The sequence below is a fragment of the Heloderma suspectum genome, chromosome 1, assembly GCF_057233095.1.
Source record: "Heloderma suspectum isolate Gila_16-S chromosome 1, 16-S_ref, whole genome shotgun sequence".
NCBI classification, from domain to species: Eukaryota; Metazoa; Chordata; class Lepidosauria; order Squamata; family Helodermatidae; genus Heloderma; species Heloderma suspectum.
Window position 1 is genome coordinate 191,415,069 of NC_139458.1, and position 18,811 is coordinate 191,433,879.

General features: G+C 41.3%; 1 protein-coding gene across 3 annotated transcripts in view; it reads right to left on the reverse strand.

The window, feature by feature from the left end:
* The window catches only part of PDE11A (phosphodiesterase 11A), a 255,148-nt gene that overhangs the window by 206,548 nt on the left and 29,789 nt on the right, over positions 1-18,811 (reverse strand). For 2 of the 3 annotated variants that reach the window (XM_084814447.1, XM_084814442.1), the window contains exon 2: positions 15,575-15,733. The exons of the other annotated variant lie outside the window; for it this stretch is intronic. In XM_084814447.1, the coding sequence (XP_084670573.1) occupies positions 15,575-15,733 (159 nt within the window). The remainder of the gene's footprint in view (positions 1-15,574; positions 15,734-18,811) is intronic. 3 annotated transcript variants of the gene reach the window in all.

The following is an 18,811-nucleotide window of genomic DNA, read 5'->3' on the forward strand; positions in this document are numbered from 1 at the left end:
ACAAAGGAGAAAACCAAAGGAGCCAGAATGGGCGAGAGAGAAGACAGCTTGAGAGGGGCCGTGACATTGACTGTGAGGAGCTGTGACATTGACTTCATAATTGACACTGGAGCGGCATCAAGAGCAAGCAAACGTTAGCCTTAAACAAGAAGTCCAAACACTGGGCAAAGTTCTTCAAGCCCAGCGTCGCTTTGTCTTAGAAAATAAGCCCCCATTTCCCATTACAGAAGTTCATCCTTTCCAACCAAGAGTTGAAGTATGAGTTAAAGAGAGAAAAAATAACCCTTTAACTCCCAAGTGGAAAAGACCAAAAACTGTTATACTTTCCACCCCCACAGCTATGAAAGTAGCTGGAGTTAAACCCTGGATACATTGGACACGAGTCAAAAAAGCAAGAAGGAAAGTGGACTGTAGCTGAAAATCCTTTAAAAATTATTCTGAAAAAGCAGTAACAAGACTCAGGCTAGACCTTACTGTGGGCACACCGGGAGACTGTCCACCCTGCGTACAGTCAGACCTGCAACTGGGGAGAATTGAAGAAGGGGACTAGACCCTACTGCAGCTTGCCAGGTAAATAGCTGCCCAGCATACGGTCAGATCCCAAAGAAGATCAAACATGCGTGTTGTAGTGTTAGTAGTGTTGCATTGTGTTTCCTTAATAAGGTGCGAAAAAAGGGGGTCTGCCCTAGAGAGGGAAATCTGTCCCAGCGATTCGCTGATAATTACTGGCTTCACTTAGCTAACATCACTGGAGTAAAACATTTTTGTTTGCCAAGAGATATACCAGCACACAGGGTTTTTTTATCTTTTTCTCCTCCATCATTTAATTTGACTAATAATAGTAATGCTGTAGATGTTCAAATCAATAATCTGCATGCATAATATAGTGGCTGACATAACAATAAGAAAACAATTGGCTAAATTGGTTAACCCCTTGGCTTCCAGATCTTAGCTGGCTTAAGGCATTGTTCATCCTAATTCTAATGGTGTTGTTCATAGAGATACTGTTATACCTTTGCATTCCTTGTCTTATGCGCTGTTTAACCAATCTGTTTTATGTCTCGGCTAGTAAAACTGCCGCCCTCTACGCTCTAATAGCTCAACAAGATATTAAGTAAGAGGGTTGCTATAAGAGTCCTGTGTTATGCTTCGCAAACCAGAATGTCTATTTGCGTAATGAAATGCTATAATTGTAATGAAATTATGCATTTAAGGGGGGAATGTAGCAGCCATATCGGGGGTCAGACTAAGTAGCCTCATGCTTCATGTTCTTGCTGAGCTCTTGCTCTCTGAAATATATGTTTGTAAGATGACGAGACACAGGAATTTCTTATCATGTCAACAAAGGCTAAGGTCATAGAATTGTATATCTTGTTCTCTGCTGTTCTCTTCTGTTCTCTGCTTATCATGGCTACCCTATAACCCATTTCTTGTATTATAAACAATGGTGCTAGGAGAAGAAATGTTGAGGACTGCAACCCCACACAGGAGGGAGAGGAGGAGCCGTTTCCTATGTGTCACAATATCTATAAAAACAATGTGCTGATGTAAATCGGGGCTTCTGGCTCTTTGGAAGTGATTCCAGCCTTAAGCCCGCGCGTTAAATAAAGAAACTCTTTTTCCTTCACTCTGTGGTCTCTCTGACTCTGAGTTCTGCAACAAAGCCATCCACATTGGTGGCCATCAAGACATCTTGTGGCAGCTAATTCCATAGTTTAACTATGTGCTGTGTGAAGTACTTTTTTAACTGTCCTGAATCTCCCTCCAATCAGCTTCATGGGATGACCCCGGTTTCTAGTATTATGAGAGAGGGAGAATTTTTTTTCCTTAGCCACATTCTCCACACCATGCATAATTTTGTAGACCTCTATCATGTCTCCTCCCCTTACCCTCCTTTTTTCCAAGCTAAACAAGCCCAGCTGCTGAAACTTTTCCTCATAGGAGAATTTCTCCATCCCCTTGATCATTTTAGGGCGCAATCCTATGCATGTTTAGACTGAAAAAAGTCCTACAACTCCCAGCATTCCCCAGCCAACATTGCCTTAGTCGCCCTTTTCTGCACTTTTCAAGCTCTACAACATCCTTTTTTAGGTGTGGTGACCAGAACTGTACACAGTATTTCAAGTGTGGTCACACCATAGATTTGTATAAGGGCAGTATGATATTGGCAGTTTTATTCTCAGTTCCTTTTCTAATTATGTCTAACATGGAGTTTGCCTTTTTTACAGCGGCCGCACACTGGGTTGACATTTTCATCGAGCTGTCCACCACAACCCCAAGATCTCTTTCTTAGTCAGTCACCGCTAGCAGAGATCCCATCAGGTTATACTTGAAGTTGGGATTTTGTGCCCCAATGTGGATCACTTTATACTTGCTTACACTAAACCTCATTTGCAATTTTGGGGCCAATCTACATGGCGCTTTTACTCTAGTTCTACTGCACCCCCAAGACAATCATGTCAGATGACACACAGCCCTCCCTGTAGCAGGCACACTTTTTCAAGCTTTAAAAACTGCATTATTGCAAATGTGTTTTGTGATAGATTTTCCCGTTGCGGCAGCTTGAGGGCAATTTGAGAGTTGTGTGACCTGAACTGCCTTCAGTGCGGGCTGGGGGAGAGCAGCACTGATTGGCGGAAGGGAAAGTGGTATCATTAAAGGGTGGACCGGGCTTCAGTGTGGTTTTGGAGTCTGTGTGACCTCAACTAGCGATACCGCCTTTGGTGCGGGCTGCGGGGTGCAGCGCTAATAGGAGGAAGGGAAAGCTGTATCATATCCAGAGGACTGGACCTGCTCATGATCGTGCTTTGTTTTCCCTCAAATGAACCTCGGTTTGGGATGACTTGTTCTCTTGAAATCTCCTGCCCTGAAAACAGCCCACAAAACATGTCTACTCAGAAGTAATTTCTAATCAATTGCACTTACTCAACAGGGAACTAAGAGGGGTGGGGAAGCCTATTGTTTTGAACCTGTGCCTATCAGGAGCTTCGCAAAGGAGTGAATGAGTTTAAAAGATGCTTTGTTTTCCCCCAAAGGAGCCTGTGGTTTGGGATGCCTTCATTTCTTTTGAAATCTCCACTTCTGCCCTGAAAACAGCCCACTGACTTCCATTGAGGTCCCACCCCTTTGCTGCTACAGTGGTGCGGAGGAGTGAGGGAGGAAAATAAAAAGAGAGCTGGGCTGGGGGGCTGCGGAATTCTCCTCCTCCTTCCAGGGAAGGGCCTCTGTGGAGCCTTGGGTGCTGACGCAGTTGTGGGGAGAGAGGGAAGCTCCCCGCAGAGGATCCTCCACTGTACCACCCACTCCGCCCCCATGGCCCTGCTGAGCAAGCTGCTGGGGGGGGGGGCGAGGGAGAAGAGAGGAAGGTGCAGACAGCACCGACACACACACACACGTTCCTCTCCCTCGATCTAGGCATTGACTTCCACTGCCGCACTTATTCCCCCCCCGCACTTATTCTTTGTGAAAATATTGAATATTCCGTGCAGCCCTAGTTCATACGTAGTCAGTTAACTCCTGCACAATTCTTACAACTTTATTTATTAAGAGCAATTTTACTCCTGTCTTCAATTGAAGAAGACTCCCAGAATGGCTTGCAAAGATTAACAATAAGATGGTCCTTACCCTCGAGCTTACAATCTAAAAAACACCAGACGAAGGGGGGAGGGAGGGGTGGGGAAGCCGTTGTTTCAAATCCATGAAGGTGCATAGGAACAGACTTGAAAAGGTGATCAGGCTTTGTTGTCCCCCAAATAAGCATTAAAGTCACTATGTTGCCTTGGAAAGAGTTTTGTCCCTTTGAAATCTCCACTTCTGCACTGAAAACAGGAATTCCCACTGACTCCCACTGCATTTAAGAGTAAGGGGCAGAGAGAGAAGGGGTGGGAAGACAATAGTATTAAAACTCGCTTTTCTGGAGGTGCACATGAGCAGACATGTCTACCTGAATGTAATTTTCATTTACTTGCACTGCACTTACTGAGCACAGCAGGCAGTGGCGGGAGGAGTGGGGAAGCCTTCGCATAACCTTAAGACTGCGAGAAAGTGAGCAAAAGGGGCAGTGAAGGGGCATCAAAAGGAGCCACCATTCTGCAGCGGTGGGACTCATGTGCTCTTGGGCGTGGCTGGCTGCTTGGTGGAAGTGGTGTTTGGTAGGGTCCCAGTCCCGGGGGTGGGGGGGCATGGAGGCAGAGAAAGGGCGCAAGTTAGGCTGCTTCACCGTGCAGGGGTGCGACCTGGCCGCACTCTGAACATTCCTCTTATTTAATAAGACAGCAGAGGATTTAAAAAAAAAAAATTACAAAAGCACCAAAGGGGGGGGGGGGCTATACACTGAAACACACATAAAACATGCCAATGGTGCAAAGTCAATTCAGTTGTTAACCAAGTGATGCTCTAGTAGCTTTTAATGCTCATCAGACAATCCATAACAATAGCCAATGAGGCCATGTTTATGAATCTTTATAAACATGCTGATCTTGAACAATTAAGCAAATCACAGGAGATAAGAAAGTCCTATTCTGAGAAGAACAAAGCCAGTTGCTGCTGTTTGTCTTATATATTCCTAGAAGGGTTAATATATTTTATGTGTATTGCTTCTATAGATTGGGATGTTTTAATGCTGTTGTTTTAGTTCTCAACCACTTTTATGTCTTCTGTATTTTAAATTGTTTTACGATGTTGTTTGTGAGCTGCCTTGAGAGGGCTTTTTTACCCTGAAAGAAGGTATAAAAATATAAAAATAAATAAATACTCTTCAGCCTACATTCCCCCATCAAACTGCTGCAGGACAGATTGTCAACCAACTGCAGAATGGAAGGCATCATCAGCCTATCTAGTACAGCGCCAGTCCAAAACATTTTGCTGCCTGAGGCAGAAAAGCAAATGGCACTCCCCTCCCAAGTCAAGGTGCATAGTACTCACGAAAGCTTCTCCCTGAGAGCAAAAATACAACATTAAATAGCTAACAATTTCTTGTCCTTTCATGTCACCCCAAATCAGCTGCCTGAGGCAGTTGCCTCACTATGTCTTCTGGTGGAGCCAACCCTATTATACAGAAAGGCTAAAGCATTTTTGCTGGCAAAGGTTGCTTATGACAACTCTACCTTTGCCACATGTATTCTGAAACAATTTAAAAATGAAGGGCAAGGGTAGGCACAAAATTTATTCCATCCCTAAGTGATCTGGTAATGCTTTCAAAATGCTGTGCAAAAATTGTTGTTGTTCAGTCGTTAAGTCGTGTCCGACTCTTCATGACCCCATGGACCATAGCACACCAGGCCTTCCTGTCCTGCGCTCTCTCCCGGAGTGTGCTCAGGTTCATATTCATTGCATCGGTGATGCTATCTAGCCATCTCATCCTCTGCCGTCCCCTTCTCCTTTTGCCTTCAATCTTTCCCAGCATCAGGGTCTTTTCCAGGGAGTTTTCTCTTCGCATTAGGTGGCCAGAATATTTGAGCTTCAGCTTCAGTATCTGTCCTTCCAATGAGCACTCAGGGTTGATTTCCTTTAGGATGGACTGATCTGACCTCCTTGCAGTCCAGGGGACTCGTAAGAGTCTTCTCCAGCACCACACTTTGAAAGCATCGATTCTTCGGCGCTCAGCCTTCCTTATAGTCCAGCTCTCACAGCCATACGTTACTACTGGGAAAACCATAGCTTTGATTAGACGGACCTTTGTCGGCAAGGTGATGTCTCTGCTTCTTACTGTGCTGTCTAGGTTTGCCATAGCTTTCCTCCCAAGGAGCAAGCGTCTTTTAATTTCATGGCTACAGTCACCGTCTGCGGTGATCTTGGAGCCCAAGAAAATGAAATCTGTCACTGCTTCCATTTCTTCCCCTTCTATATGCCAGGAAGTGATGGGGCCAGATGCCATGATCTTAGTTCTTTTAATGTTGAGTTTCAAACCAGCTTTTGCACTCTCCACTTTCACCCTCAACAAGAGGCTCTTTAGATCCTCTTCGCTTTCTGCCATTAGGGTGGTATCGTCTGCGCATCTGAGGTTGTTGATAATTCTCCCGGCAATCTTAATTCCGACCTGTGATTCATCCAACCCGGCGTTTCTCATGATGTACTCTGCATATAAGTTAAATAAGCAGGGCAACAATATACAGCCTTGTCGTACTCCTTTCCCAATTTTGAACCAATCAGTTCTTCCATGTCTGGTTCTTACAGTTGCTTCTTGACCCTCGTCCAGGTTTCACAGGAGATGGTGCAAACATTAGGTAATCTTTAAACTGTTCCTGGGAGGAAGACAGTGGGATTTATTTCAGAGGAGAGGAAGACATCAAGACCATTTTGTCACTGCTGTAGGATATTAATTAAACTGTAGCACGTGACAATGAAACACAGGTAGTGGATTCTCACAGATGAAAAGCAGTTGTGATATATGTGCCTTCTTAACCAAGGAACATGTTGCTAACTATACAAGCTCTTCCTACTTCCTCCTGACAGAGATACTACACCCTGTAACAGGAGTATAATCTTCAGAGCCCTTTATGTCTCCAATCTAATTAACATCAGTGATACCCAAGAGTGAGATTTATTATATATGTTTTTATTTTCTGGGGGAAAACATGCTTTACAATACAAATCTCATTATACAAATTGTTCTCTATGTACAGAGCAAGGTTCTAAACCACTATCACATACTAGGGTGTCTTTACAGCCTATTTTGTTTCCAGGACTAGCAAGATCCAGATATATTAGAAATTTAGGGCAAGTTACCAAAGTTGTGTCCATCCAGTGATAACTTTAGCACTCAACAGGAAGTGGGGTACTTATCTCTAGGAAGTGGTATTGAGTAGTTTAAGTGCTTAGGACTACAGTCACTGGGGGAAACTGGGCCACTTGACAAGCTTAGCTGCAATCAACAAAGGTATTACATAGCCCCAGTATGGAGGTGTTAGGGGCATGAAATCCGTGTACCAAGGTAAAACCCTGTTTGGAAGCACATCAGTACAGTATTCCAGAGTCTTCTGGTTTCTGGCCTATGACAGTGTAGAAACAAATTAAAAACCCTGCATAACTGTTAATTAACCATTGAGATGTTTACATTTAATGAATTTTTCTAATCCTTTCGGGGTATTTACATTGTCTATTTTCTGATATCAGGCAGCTCCACAGATCAATAGTGCTGTGGGAACGGTATGTTGTGTTTTAAACCTGATGCAGATTACTGCTCTGTTGTTCTAATATTGTATAAACCAGGGGTGCAGACCTATTTAGGAGTGGGGGACCAGACTGCCACCCTTCAGGCCCAGTGTGGGCCACATGACATCAGGGTGCATGGGCCTGCCATCAGCATCACCCCTTTTATTTGATTTTTTTCTTTGTGCTAGAAAGAGGAACAGAACTGTGCCTCCTCCCTGCATGGAGTAAGCATCCCAGGCTCAAGCTGCCCTGCATTCCCACTGCTATCTCTGATCTGAGATTAAGGCTGCAATGGGGATGAGGGATGGTGGGACTTCCCCACATGGGGCAGAGCACCCGCTCTCCCAGGCTTGGGCAAGTCACATCCAGGCAGTTTCCAAAAATATGTACGTTAAACCATTTATAAGAATATTAATGCATCATAGTTAAAACACATAATCACAATAAAATTAAAAAACAGCCACCAGTGGCAAAGTTAAAACAGCACTCAACCCAATAATTAAGTACCACAAAGTACAAACACCACAATAACAACACGCCAAATAAAACCCTTAAGATTATGAACAGGCAACTAAATGCAGCTGAAAATATTATGGGACAATTTAAGAGAAATATTAATTTATTTAGATTTCATCCATCAGGTCACTGAAAACTAGCCCAAAGGGGTGACAGGGAGCAAGTGAACTGAGAATTCCTGATTGCAACACCATGGTGTGAGATTGTTTACTATCATGTTTAGGAAGTTGTAGGAATTGTTGTAAATGCATAACAAATTACTGTGGTATGGTGAAAATGGGAAATCAATATCCCCGTTTTCAGAGGGCTAGTTCAGAACTTAATAGCATTAAGTAATTATATTCACTAGTACTCTTGGGAACTCTACATTCCTTATTTATTGCTTGGCAATTCAGTATTGTTCATTTTAATAAGTTCAGTAGCACAACTACAATTGCTCTTAACATTGGTTAAGTAAAATTCCATATAAGCTGTCTGAGTGTGTGCTTAATTCAAATCGTTAGTTACATAAATTCCACCCCCTCTAAATCTAAAGTCCTTAAATGATGTCTTCAAGTATCCAGAACCCACTCAGAACTTTAGTGGTCACACTGACATCTTGCATGAAATTTTAATAGTAGAAGAGCAGAATGTTTATGTTTTTAAAAAGGATTTCATTTACCATTAGCAGAAAGGCATAAGGTTTTAGGCTCAGAGACAAAATAAACTTTTAACACTAACCTCTAGCTTAATATACAACCTAGGATCACACCAAGACAGACTTAATTCAAGTTTCATTTGTTATAGTGGTATTAGGAGTTTGGTTGCCTAGATTACTATGAATGGGCCTTTTACTAAGATTTTGCCTGGCTAACCTGGTAGCTGGTCAAAGGCTTAGCTCAGCAAAAGGAACCGAGACTATAATCCTATGCATGTTTAGATTGAAAAACATCCTACAACTCCCAGCATGTAAGCAGCGGATAGGAGGGGGGGAAATAAACAGTACTGAACCCTCAGTTTTCCCCTTCTCCTGAAACTCACCCTCCCAATGAAGCCCTGAACGACTTAGGAGAGGAGCCATGGTTCAGTGGTAGAGCACCTGCTTTGTATGCAGAAGACTGAAACCCTGGAAAGACACTGCCAGTCAGTGTCAACAGTACTAGGCGAGATGGACCAATTGTCTGACTCATGTTCCTGTCTTATGATCCTAAGCAGCCACTGTGAATATTGGTGAGAAAATGGGGTTTAAATGTATGATTTAATTAATTTACATGGTACAAGCTTTTGTATGAAGAAAATGAAAAATAAAAGATCCTGAACGCTACATGGGCGTTGCAGATCATTGGTTGTTCTGTGGACTATAGCACCTTCTCATGCAATTATCCGTAACTGATAATGCCAGAAAACACCTGCCAGGATTCACCCTCAGGGATAAAACTCTCTGTTAAATCAGCAGGAGTGAATGGCTGTGAGCTTATAAAATATGCAAGTAAATAAACGGTGCATATTCAAACATATTGAATTGGTTTGTTTGGATCAATTTTGCCCAGCACCATTTTATATGCAGATATAAGCCTAAGTGGTTTTAAACATCATGAAAGAGTTCCATCAGTATGACCATTTTCTGGCATCTCTTAAGGAAGGTATAAGCAGTTGTAGTACGTATGTCTGGTCCAAGTGAGGTACACAGTAAACAAACAAAAAGCAGAGGGGGAGAGACATCAGGTAATAAAGGAAGCAGAACAGGCATTTTCAAAGTGTTTTTCTCTTACATTGCGTCTCCAAATTTGAGATTTGCAGAATAATGTTCAAGTGTTCAATAATATTGAGCATACCATCTATTACAGTTATAATGTATAACTCATTTTAACAAGCCACTCTTCCAATTTAGGTGGTACAGAATTACCATTTCTAAGTGATGCATAGCTAGCCCAGAGTGGAAGATACATTTACTTAAGAAGCTAGCCAGTGAGTGTAAGATACAGCATTTAACTCATCTATATCATCTAGCCCAGGCTTTCCCAACCTGGTGCCCTCCACTGGAGTGGACTTCAACTCGTGTCTGCTCCAACCAACATGGTCAATCACCAGGGATGGTAAGAGCTGTAGTCCAAAACATCTAGAGGGAATCAGATTGGGGAAGGAGTCTCTTCTGCATCTTCAAACCTTCTCGGAGGCTCTAGAATAAATGCATCTCAGCCACAAAATGAAAGGATCCCAGGCTAAGAAAAGTGCAACGGGACTTGCTCCTTAATAAGCATTCTCCCCTTTTTGCAATCTATTGCAAACAGTGCTACGTTAACAGCTACTACCTACAGTAGTCTAGGCTGCAACCCTATATGCACTTACCTTGAGAGAAAACTTCACAACAAAACTTTTTTCTGAATATGGATAGGATTGCACTGTTAATATTGATTCACAGTAATTATGCAGGTATGGCTATATTAAAAAGCTGATTATTAAAGCCATTAGTGGTTTCATACATAACCATTTATTTACACATATATAGGTCAACAATTGGGGAGCAAGAGAGACTGGCAGTTTTTAACACAATGTCATTTTCCTTTAAAACAAGTGGCATATTCTTTGTACCTCTTCACCATCACCGAGGCTTCTTCTTGCCTATAACTGCAAACTTATTTTATTTTATTTATTTATTTTATTTCTATACCGCCCAATAGCCGAAGCTCTCTGGGCGGTTTCTTTCTCATTTGCCAGGTATATTAAAAATGCCAAACTTTCTTTCCAGACTACAACCTAGCATATGTGATGAGTCCTAGGGACTGAGTTAAACCTTGTGGGGGGTTTTTGGGGGGGAGGAGAATTAATATTCACTTTGCATGGCCGTTAAAATAAAATTAAATAATGAAGAGATGTACTATTGGAAAGGCAATTCATAAATACTATGTCACTACATACATACGTTTTAAAGAGTTCTGAGGCGAGGAAGAGCGTGTTGTTTTGAAAAGCATGCTTCTTATAATGCATTATATTTGAGCCTGTAATTACTGCACTATAATAATCTGTTTGGACTGTATTTTCCCCTGAACTATTTTGATGAAATAATTAGTATGCTAAAACAAATTGGCTGCACACTGGAAAGCATTCATTATGTTTAGATTGTCCTGCAACCCTATTCCTATTCACTCTAAAGTAAGCCTAGCCAAGTTCACTGGGACTTACTCCCAAGTAAATGTGCACTGGATTGCAGCCCTAGGTTACACAGAAAATGGGAATGGCACAGAAAACCTGGACCGGCTAAAATGCGGAAAGATCACAAATTTATAAGCAGCCATTAACTAATGTGAATATATGTATGGGCATCAACAATTGCACACTGCTGAATATTTAATTCGTTATTAAGAAGTTTCTTTTAAGACCTAAGTACATGCATATTGCAGTTGTGTACTTCTAACTGAAAATAATATTTTTTTTGTTAATGGTTGAATCAATACACTAGTGCCCTCATCCCCAGCATCATTTCATCATGCTATTTAGCTCTCTCCTTTAGAAAGAACAAGACCATCTCTTAATTGCTCTGAATAAAGCTGGGAAAGAAGTATGCACAAAGAGAACAATGCATCCAGTGTTTGCTAGTTTGTTTCCAACTTATTATTTCATTTCCAGGGTATAAAGAAGCCTCTTGCTATCAGGAAACTGAACCGTGATATCAGGAAACCTGTTCAATTCAATAGGCTCTGGATCTTGGAAATGCTTATTAAGATATTCCTTGAGAAAATACTTGCATTTCTGAGTCAACTGCTCCTTTTCAGAGGCCTAAACTATCTGCCTGATGTCTATCTTAACTTCCCTACAGATCTGATAATATGATCACTCAGCATACAAAATAGGGTGGCCATATTACATAAGGGAAATGGCTTCTACTGACTAAGAGCTCCTAAGCAGGGCAGCATTCAGCAGCTCCGTCACTGCAACTTTGTAAGCATAGGACCTGCGGAACTTCAGCCTCCCTCAAAGCCCTTAAAGGGACATAGGCTCTGTCTATTTTGAAACATGGTCACAAACTGACCTGTGGCAAGGTGCCATGTTTTAATTTCCCTCATTTGCTTTCTACATGTACAAAGCTACATTTCTTCGCCACATTTATTTATTTACATTTATTGTTAGGCTGCCTGTAAGATAGAATCATCACAAGGTGTTGTACACGATAAAAGAAACAAACAATGCAAGAAAAAATAACAACACAATTCAATAAAAACAGTACTTATAAATAAAACCAGCAGCCCAGAAATTAACAACAACAACGAAGGCCAGCAACAACAGGTGGTTCTTGAGCTTTTCTGAAGACCTGCAAAGTAGGGGCCTGCCGAGCCCCCAATGGAAGCTCATTCCAAAGGTGTGGGCCCCCTACTGAAAAAGCCCACACCCTTGTACTCACCAGCCTAACCACCTCTGGCAGTGCACAGGTGAGGAGGGTGTCTGTTAATAACCTCAGAGTACCGGCAGGCTGGTACAGATGAAGGCAGTCCAAACCATTCAAGGCTTTAACAAGTAACTTGGGCCAAACCATTCAAGGTTTTAACAGTTAAAAATATCACTTTAAATTGGGTTTGGAAACGCACTGGTAACCAGTGCAGCTGGCACATTATTGGTGGCACATAAACTGACTGCTCAGCCCCCACCAATATCCAGGCAGCCATATTCTGCACTAGCTGAAATTTCCAAAGCATCCTCAAAGGCAACCCCATGTAGATCACATTACAGCAGTCCATTCTGGATGTCCCCAGAGCATGAATAACTGAGGCAAGATCCTCCTTCTCCAGACATGGTCAAAATTGGCATACCAGGCTAAAGTGGTAAAAAATACTACCTGGCAACCGTCGCCACCTGAGCTTCCCCAGTTAGCACTGAGTCCTGGAGCACTCCCAAACTGTGCACTTGGTCCTTCGGTGGGAGTGCAACACCATCTAAGACAGATGTATTCTTCAGTCCAAACTCGGTGATTTCCCTACACACAGTTCCTCTGTCTAGTTTAGATTATGGGCTTTTCTACATGAGGCTTTTAACCTGCATCTTTACCAAAACTTCTTGCGTCTGGATTCTTTGCAGGATTAAGTTCGGCTCCTTTACACGTGTTTTTTCCTGGGTGGTGGTGGTTCTTTTCTGGGGTTTTCTTTCTCTGCCTTCCATTACACAGCCACTAAGTGGCACTGTGGTATAGTGGAATTGTGCAAATACCTAAGCTTCTATAACACCATTGAGAAAAACACCAAACTTTCCTTGTTGGTAAAAAAAAAAAAAAAAAAAAACACACACCCTGCAATAATGGTTGCAAAGCATGGGAGAGGCTCTGGAGGATGACAATGTTGTGTAAAGGACCAGCAAGCTACTGTGAGTGAGAAATTACGAGCGCACAAAAAGCCTCATGAAGAAGGGCTCTAAATCTCACTTGCTTACCCTGTTTTCACTCTTGCTAAAATGTTTGATTTTATTTTTATGTGTGGTATTTATAGTTACTACATTTTTAAAATAAATTTCTCCAGTGGGCTTTTCTATGGCTCCATTTTGCTGGCTGTAGTAGCAGCAATATACTTTCTTCTGCATGTCATTTCCAAATTCTTACTGCTCCCTCCCTTTTTCTTCTTTTAAATTGAATTCTGTTTGTCTTTTCACCCCCTTAAATGTGCATCTTGCACTTAGTTACAATCCTCTTTTCAGCTCCACTATTACACATTGCTGGAAGGCTACTGACCACCTGCTGCTCATATGTGGTAGGTATGCATTTGTTCTGTCCTATGCTAGCTTCTGAAGCAATAGTCTTGGTACATGTGTGGGCAAACTTTAGGCTTTGAGAATCTGCTCTGTTTTTTACTAGAAACTAAAGACCACCAACTGGAGCCTTATGCAAAATGGCAGTTCAGGTGGGTGAAGGTACATTTAGAATTAAGGGACAAGATGTCATCCCACTTGCATCTGGGACCAGCATTGCTCCAAGGAGGATTCGGATTCAGATAAATTACAGCCCTTACCCCCCCATACCCTACTGGCCTGAGGCTGTGGTTCTCCTATTACCCTGAAGCCCCTTGGATCATTGGAGTGGCTTTGGATCTAAAGCCGCTTGAGCCCCACTGCCAAAATGCCTCATTTCAGGACCTTATGGCAGCTACCACTGACAGTAGCTTTCCACCCTCCAAGCTCTCAGTGGGCACAGCTGGAACCCTGCATCAATGGAGCACCCCTCCTGCCCCCCCCCCCCCCGCCAGTGGAGTGCCTCTCCATTGACTGAGGCTGACATAGAGACAACTCTGCTATATCCTAACCTGGTACAGGAGGCAATATCAGCAGTTATAAATCTTACGACTACACAGTTAGTCATATATACTACTGCAGAGATTATTCTCATATTGTATTGGAGTTTTCTGTATACCATTACTAACAGGCAAGTAGAAATAGCGAATTTCATGAGCAAGCAGTGTTAGCTGGCATTTATTAACTAATTCAAGTATACAGATCAGCACACAATTAGCTAGCTTCTGGCTCTACTAAAAGAAACAGTGATATCATGACTACCAAATTTTATCGGTTAAAGCGAGTATGTTAGAAGCATGACCATAAACTAGGTACAGGTTCTCAGAACTGCTGATCTTATCATTTTCCCCCTAACTTTACTTGCAATTTTAAATTTAAGGTTATAGCAATTGCCTAAATATGCAAACTTTACAGTGTCCAAAGAACTGGAATTAAAACCAAACATCTGGTGCCTGACACCTCATATGTGATATTACATTTTAAAATAGGATAACAAAATCCAGACACGTTGTTGAGCACATTGTTTGAGATACAATCAAGTATTATGATTTGGTAATATTTAATAAAAAGGACCCAAAATAAGACATTTCTGTTGATAATAATTTCCATTAATTCAATTTGCTGAGAAGCAAACAGCATAACTGAAGGCAAATACAGATTATTTACCAAATTAGTCATATAACCACATACGGAGCATCTGCCAGCATGGCAAAAATTTCACCACACATCCATAGCCAAACACAAATCCAGGGAATTTGCAGAAATAAAGTTCTCCTTACCATTTAAGAAGATGTTCCCTAAATGGCTGAACACCCACATTAAGTTGCCATCAAGGGGGATGGGCATCTATATCCCTTCTCTCTGTGTTGAATATGATGCCCAGAGACCTTGACTATCTGTAGAGGAAAATGAGCAAAATGGCACCTCCCTGTTGAAATCTAGCTAGCCAGTCTAGGATGGCAGCACTATTTTGGAAATTTCCTCAACCAGCAGAGGAAGAAGAACAAGGAAGGTGGGCCTGCAGTTGTTGACAGTGGCAACAGCAGCAGGCCCAAGAAAAGAACCAGTGATGGAGGAGACTTTTGTGTCTCACCTTAGGCAGCATGAGGCTTCAATTCCCCCAGAAAAGAAACCAGGTCATAAAGGATGACATCTTTAGAAAACAAAACAAAACTAAGCAGCCTGAAAATCTTATATGAAGTGACATCCACCAGCCTAGAACTTTACAGTGGTAATAACAATCACAGCAAAATAAGACTTGAATTTTTAGAAAAGACCAGTGAATAAACTAATGGGTGAATACACGAATTCTTATGGAATAAGGAAATACTGAAGAGCTCACAGCTGCTATAGCGCTTCTGTATGTTGAGCTTTATCTCAAAATATGGGATAACATCTTAACCAAGTTCTTTTATATAACCCTTGTGGGGAACACAGATTGTTGAGTAAATGTAATAATTCTAAGAAATATGTGGTATAAAGACATGTTGTCAGACAATGCTATGTCATCTTAGCATCACAAAGGAAAATATTACTTTATTATGAATATAATGCAGTTGCTTTGTAAGAAAGGAGATAAATTCTGCATGCACTTCTGAGAGAATAGTTATAAAAGATTTTATCTGTATTACCAAGCAAAAAGGGAAAAAAATCTTACTTTTTCATCATCATCGGTGAAAGGAGCACCTCCAGGAATTCTATTTATCGCTTGTGCAACACCAATAATCTCATCCTCACTGTTTCTTATGGGCATGCAAAGCAATGACTTGGTCTTGTATCCTGTCAGTTTGTCAATTTCATCATTAAAGCGGTGGTCCTACCCAAACAGATAAGGAAAATATTAAGATTAGAACTCAAATGCTTCTACAATGTGCTTCTCTGCATCCAACATACTGCAATGTTTTCATCAGACATTTCCTGGGTCGAATCCAGCAACTTGTCAATGATTATTTCCACATACCTGGCTACTGCAAAATTTAACTATGCAGACATTTTTTTTAGTACACACTGTATTGTATATAAATATAGTCATATTTTACACTTTAGTGCATCTTACAAAGAGAGAGAGAGAGAGAGAGAGAGAGAGACGATATAAATGTTGTATTACTTTTCAGGTGTTCCTACTTTTTTGTTTTTCCTCCTTTTTATAGATTGTTCTGATATAATGCCCTTAGAATCCATTAACTAACATAAAATAGCACTTTTTAATATGGTGTGGTGGGACTACCACCCCACTTTCTAATGAACATTAGTAGTAGCAGTGTGATCAATACAAAAATATAGCTATGATCTTTGTACAATTTTGCCCCAATTCAGGGAACCATTCTCATTGCCTTGTCTAAGGGTGGGGGGTGGGGGTATTAACCACACCATTTACTTAGCCTGCGAGATCATTGGCTGTCTTCAGTCTTCGACACCACAGATCACCTCATAAGAGATGCAAGTGGAAGCATGTTCCTCTGCACTGCAAAGCTTCTATCAGCATCAGTGCTGTCAGAAACTTCAAAGAACAGTTGTCTACACCACACGTACTGTACATCCTGGGTACTAGCTGCGGGGGTTTTGCTAGGTCTGTGTGCAGAACAACTCATTCCAAGTATGGATTGACTTCTCTGGAGTGGGGTGGTGGTAAGGGATTGTACACATTACAGAGCAATAATTGTATCTATTATGCCACTATCTCAGCTTAACAGATTATTATCCGTCTGTTGTGGGAGAAACAACAGCACACCAGACCACACAACGCCTTCCTTGCGTGAAGATGAGAGTGCTGCTACCCCCAAGCTGCACTATCAGAAGAGAAGCAAAGAGTTAGCTCCACACTGCTCCTCTTCCTCTTCTGAGGGGAGCAATGAAAGGGAGTGAATGCTTAGTCACCATCTCATTTAGTGCAAAGCGAAGTCAACCCTTCCCTCTTCTCTTCCTCCTAGGGGACTGTGAGAGGCTTAACTCTCACACTCTTCTGTCTGAAGGGATGAAGGGAAGTAGGTTTCATTTCATCCAAGACAGAGCCTCTCTTCCCCTCTCTTCCCTCTCTTGCTTCTTAATGGGAGCTAAACCCAGGGCAGATATGAGCACACACATGCGCTACAATGTTATCTTGGGTGTCCTCCCATATCCATCATAAAATTGTAGTGTCTGTTTGTGCAACACAAATGTAATCTCTGAAGAATGCAAGGCCAGAAACAAAAAAGCCATTGCCAAAGTCTAAGGTTTAGGTTTATCAAGCAAATGAAAATCCTAAAACACCAATTTGTTGTATGGTCATTGTTAAAACAGAGATGGATTGAAAAAACAGCAGCAGAGTATCGATGTGTTTTCTTACAGTAGTCACTTGGTATTTTGTTCACTTTATCTAAATCTAGAACATTCCTACATACTTGACTGCTATTTGCCTCAATCTGTGCCATACTTCAACTAATCTAAGGTATCTGATATTTCTCTCTTGGCTGGATCAATCTCTCTCTACAATAGTCTCTAATTGGATTCCACACCCCTAGAAAAAATACTCTGGTAGAAGTTTACTTATGAAAGATAAAAGAACTACACTACCTTATCAACATTTCTTTCTTTTACATGGAATATAAAGGGGATCCCAAATTACCTTGGTTAAGAAGATTCCATCATCTAACAGAAGGGAAAATAGGCATATTTTCCCCAAATCACCTCTCTTTCTGTATTACTGCTATATGACTTTTGCCAGCATTGGTCTTGTCTCTGGATTTTATGAACCCCTTTTTTAAAAGAAATTTTCTCCCTTTAGAGCAAAACAAACTTGGAAGGACTTTTTTTTTAAAGAATTCCTAGAGAAGTATTTCCAAATCATCATATACATGCAGCTATTTTACAAGTTACATATCGATTTTATCTCACTATGTTACTGGCTTCCTTTTGGGAAGAAACTACAGGTATTTCTCTCAATACTAAGGTTGCATATATTCCTCCGTTGCATTACCTCCTTTCTTCCAGTTATAAACAGTACATTTTAATGGAGTGAGGAATGTACAAAATATTGTGGGATGGTAATATTAAAATGCATATATTAAAGCAAGACAATGTCAAAGCAATATCCTGGGAACATTCCTGCAAACTACTTTGGGAGGATAAGATGCATCTATTTCCCAGAGAAGAAATATATCTGGTAACATTTTATAAACTGTTCCAGAGAGTATACATCCTCTCTAGGAAATCAGTTGCTTGCTCTTTTAGTGTTCCATTGGCACACATTCTAAATTAGTTGTATATACAACCACATCTTAAAAGAAAAACCTTCTAGAAGTAGCCCACACAAAAATGTATTGTACCTTAGCGTGTGCATACAAAGCAAAACTGGAATTTATGAGTGTTATTCCCCCACCCCACCCCCAATAGGCAAGCTAGTGAAGAGTTCCTATGGCACCAATCAATCCAGCCATCAGTGGGTTGAATCCAGGCTAAGGGCACTTGTACAGGCGGCATTTATTGTGCACTCATCATTCCCTACTCACACTTGTTTACCAGTTCTTTAGACGACGTCCTGTCTCTCCAGTTTGCTTTCGGTGAGTTTTTAAAGCAAGGAAAATGCAGCATTTGATTGTGAAAATGAAAGAAAGTACGATTTCCTCTCATATATTTGTGCTATTCCACTATACCACAATGCCACCTAGAGGTTATATAGTGGGGAAACAGTAGATGTGCTTCTTCAAGGGCTCGGATCTCAATTCTGCATTGAAACTGAAAGCAGATACAGCTGAGTAACAGACTTGTGAAGAAAAGCTCTAAGTTTGCTGCAAAAAGGTTCCATTGAAAGAAATGTGAAAAGTTAGTTATTTATTTCAATGGGACCTAAGTGTAACTAATGTAAGGTACTTCAGGTTGAGACTTTTATGGTGCAATTGCTCTGCTTCATTCACAT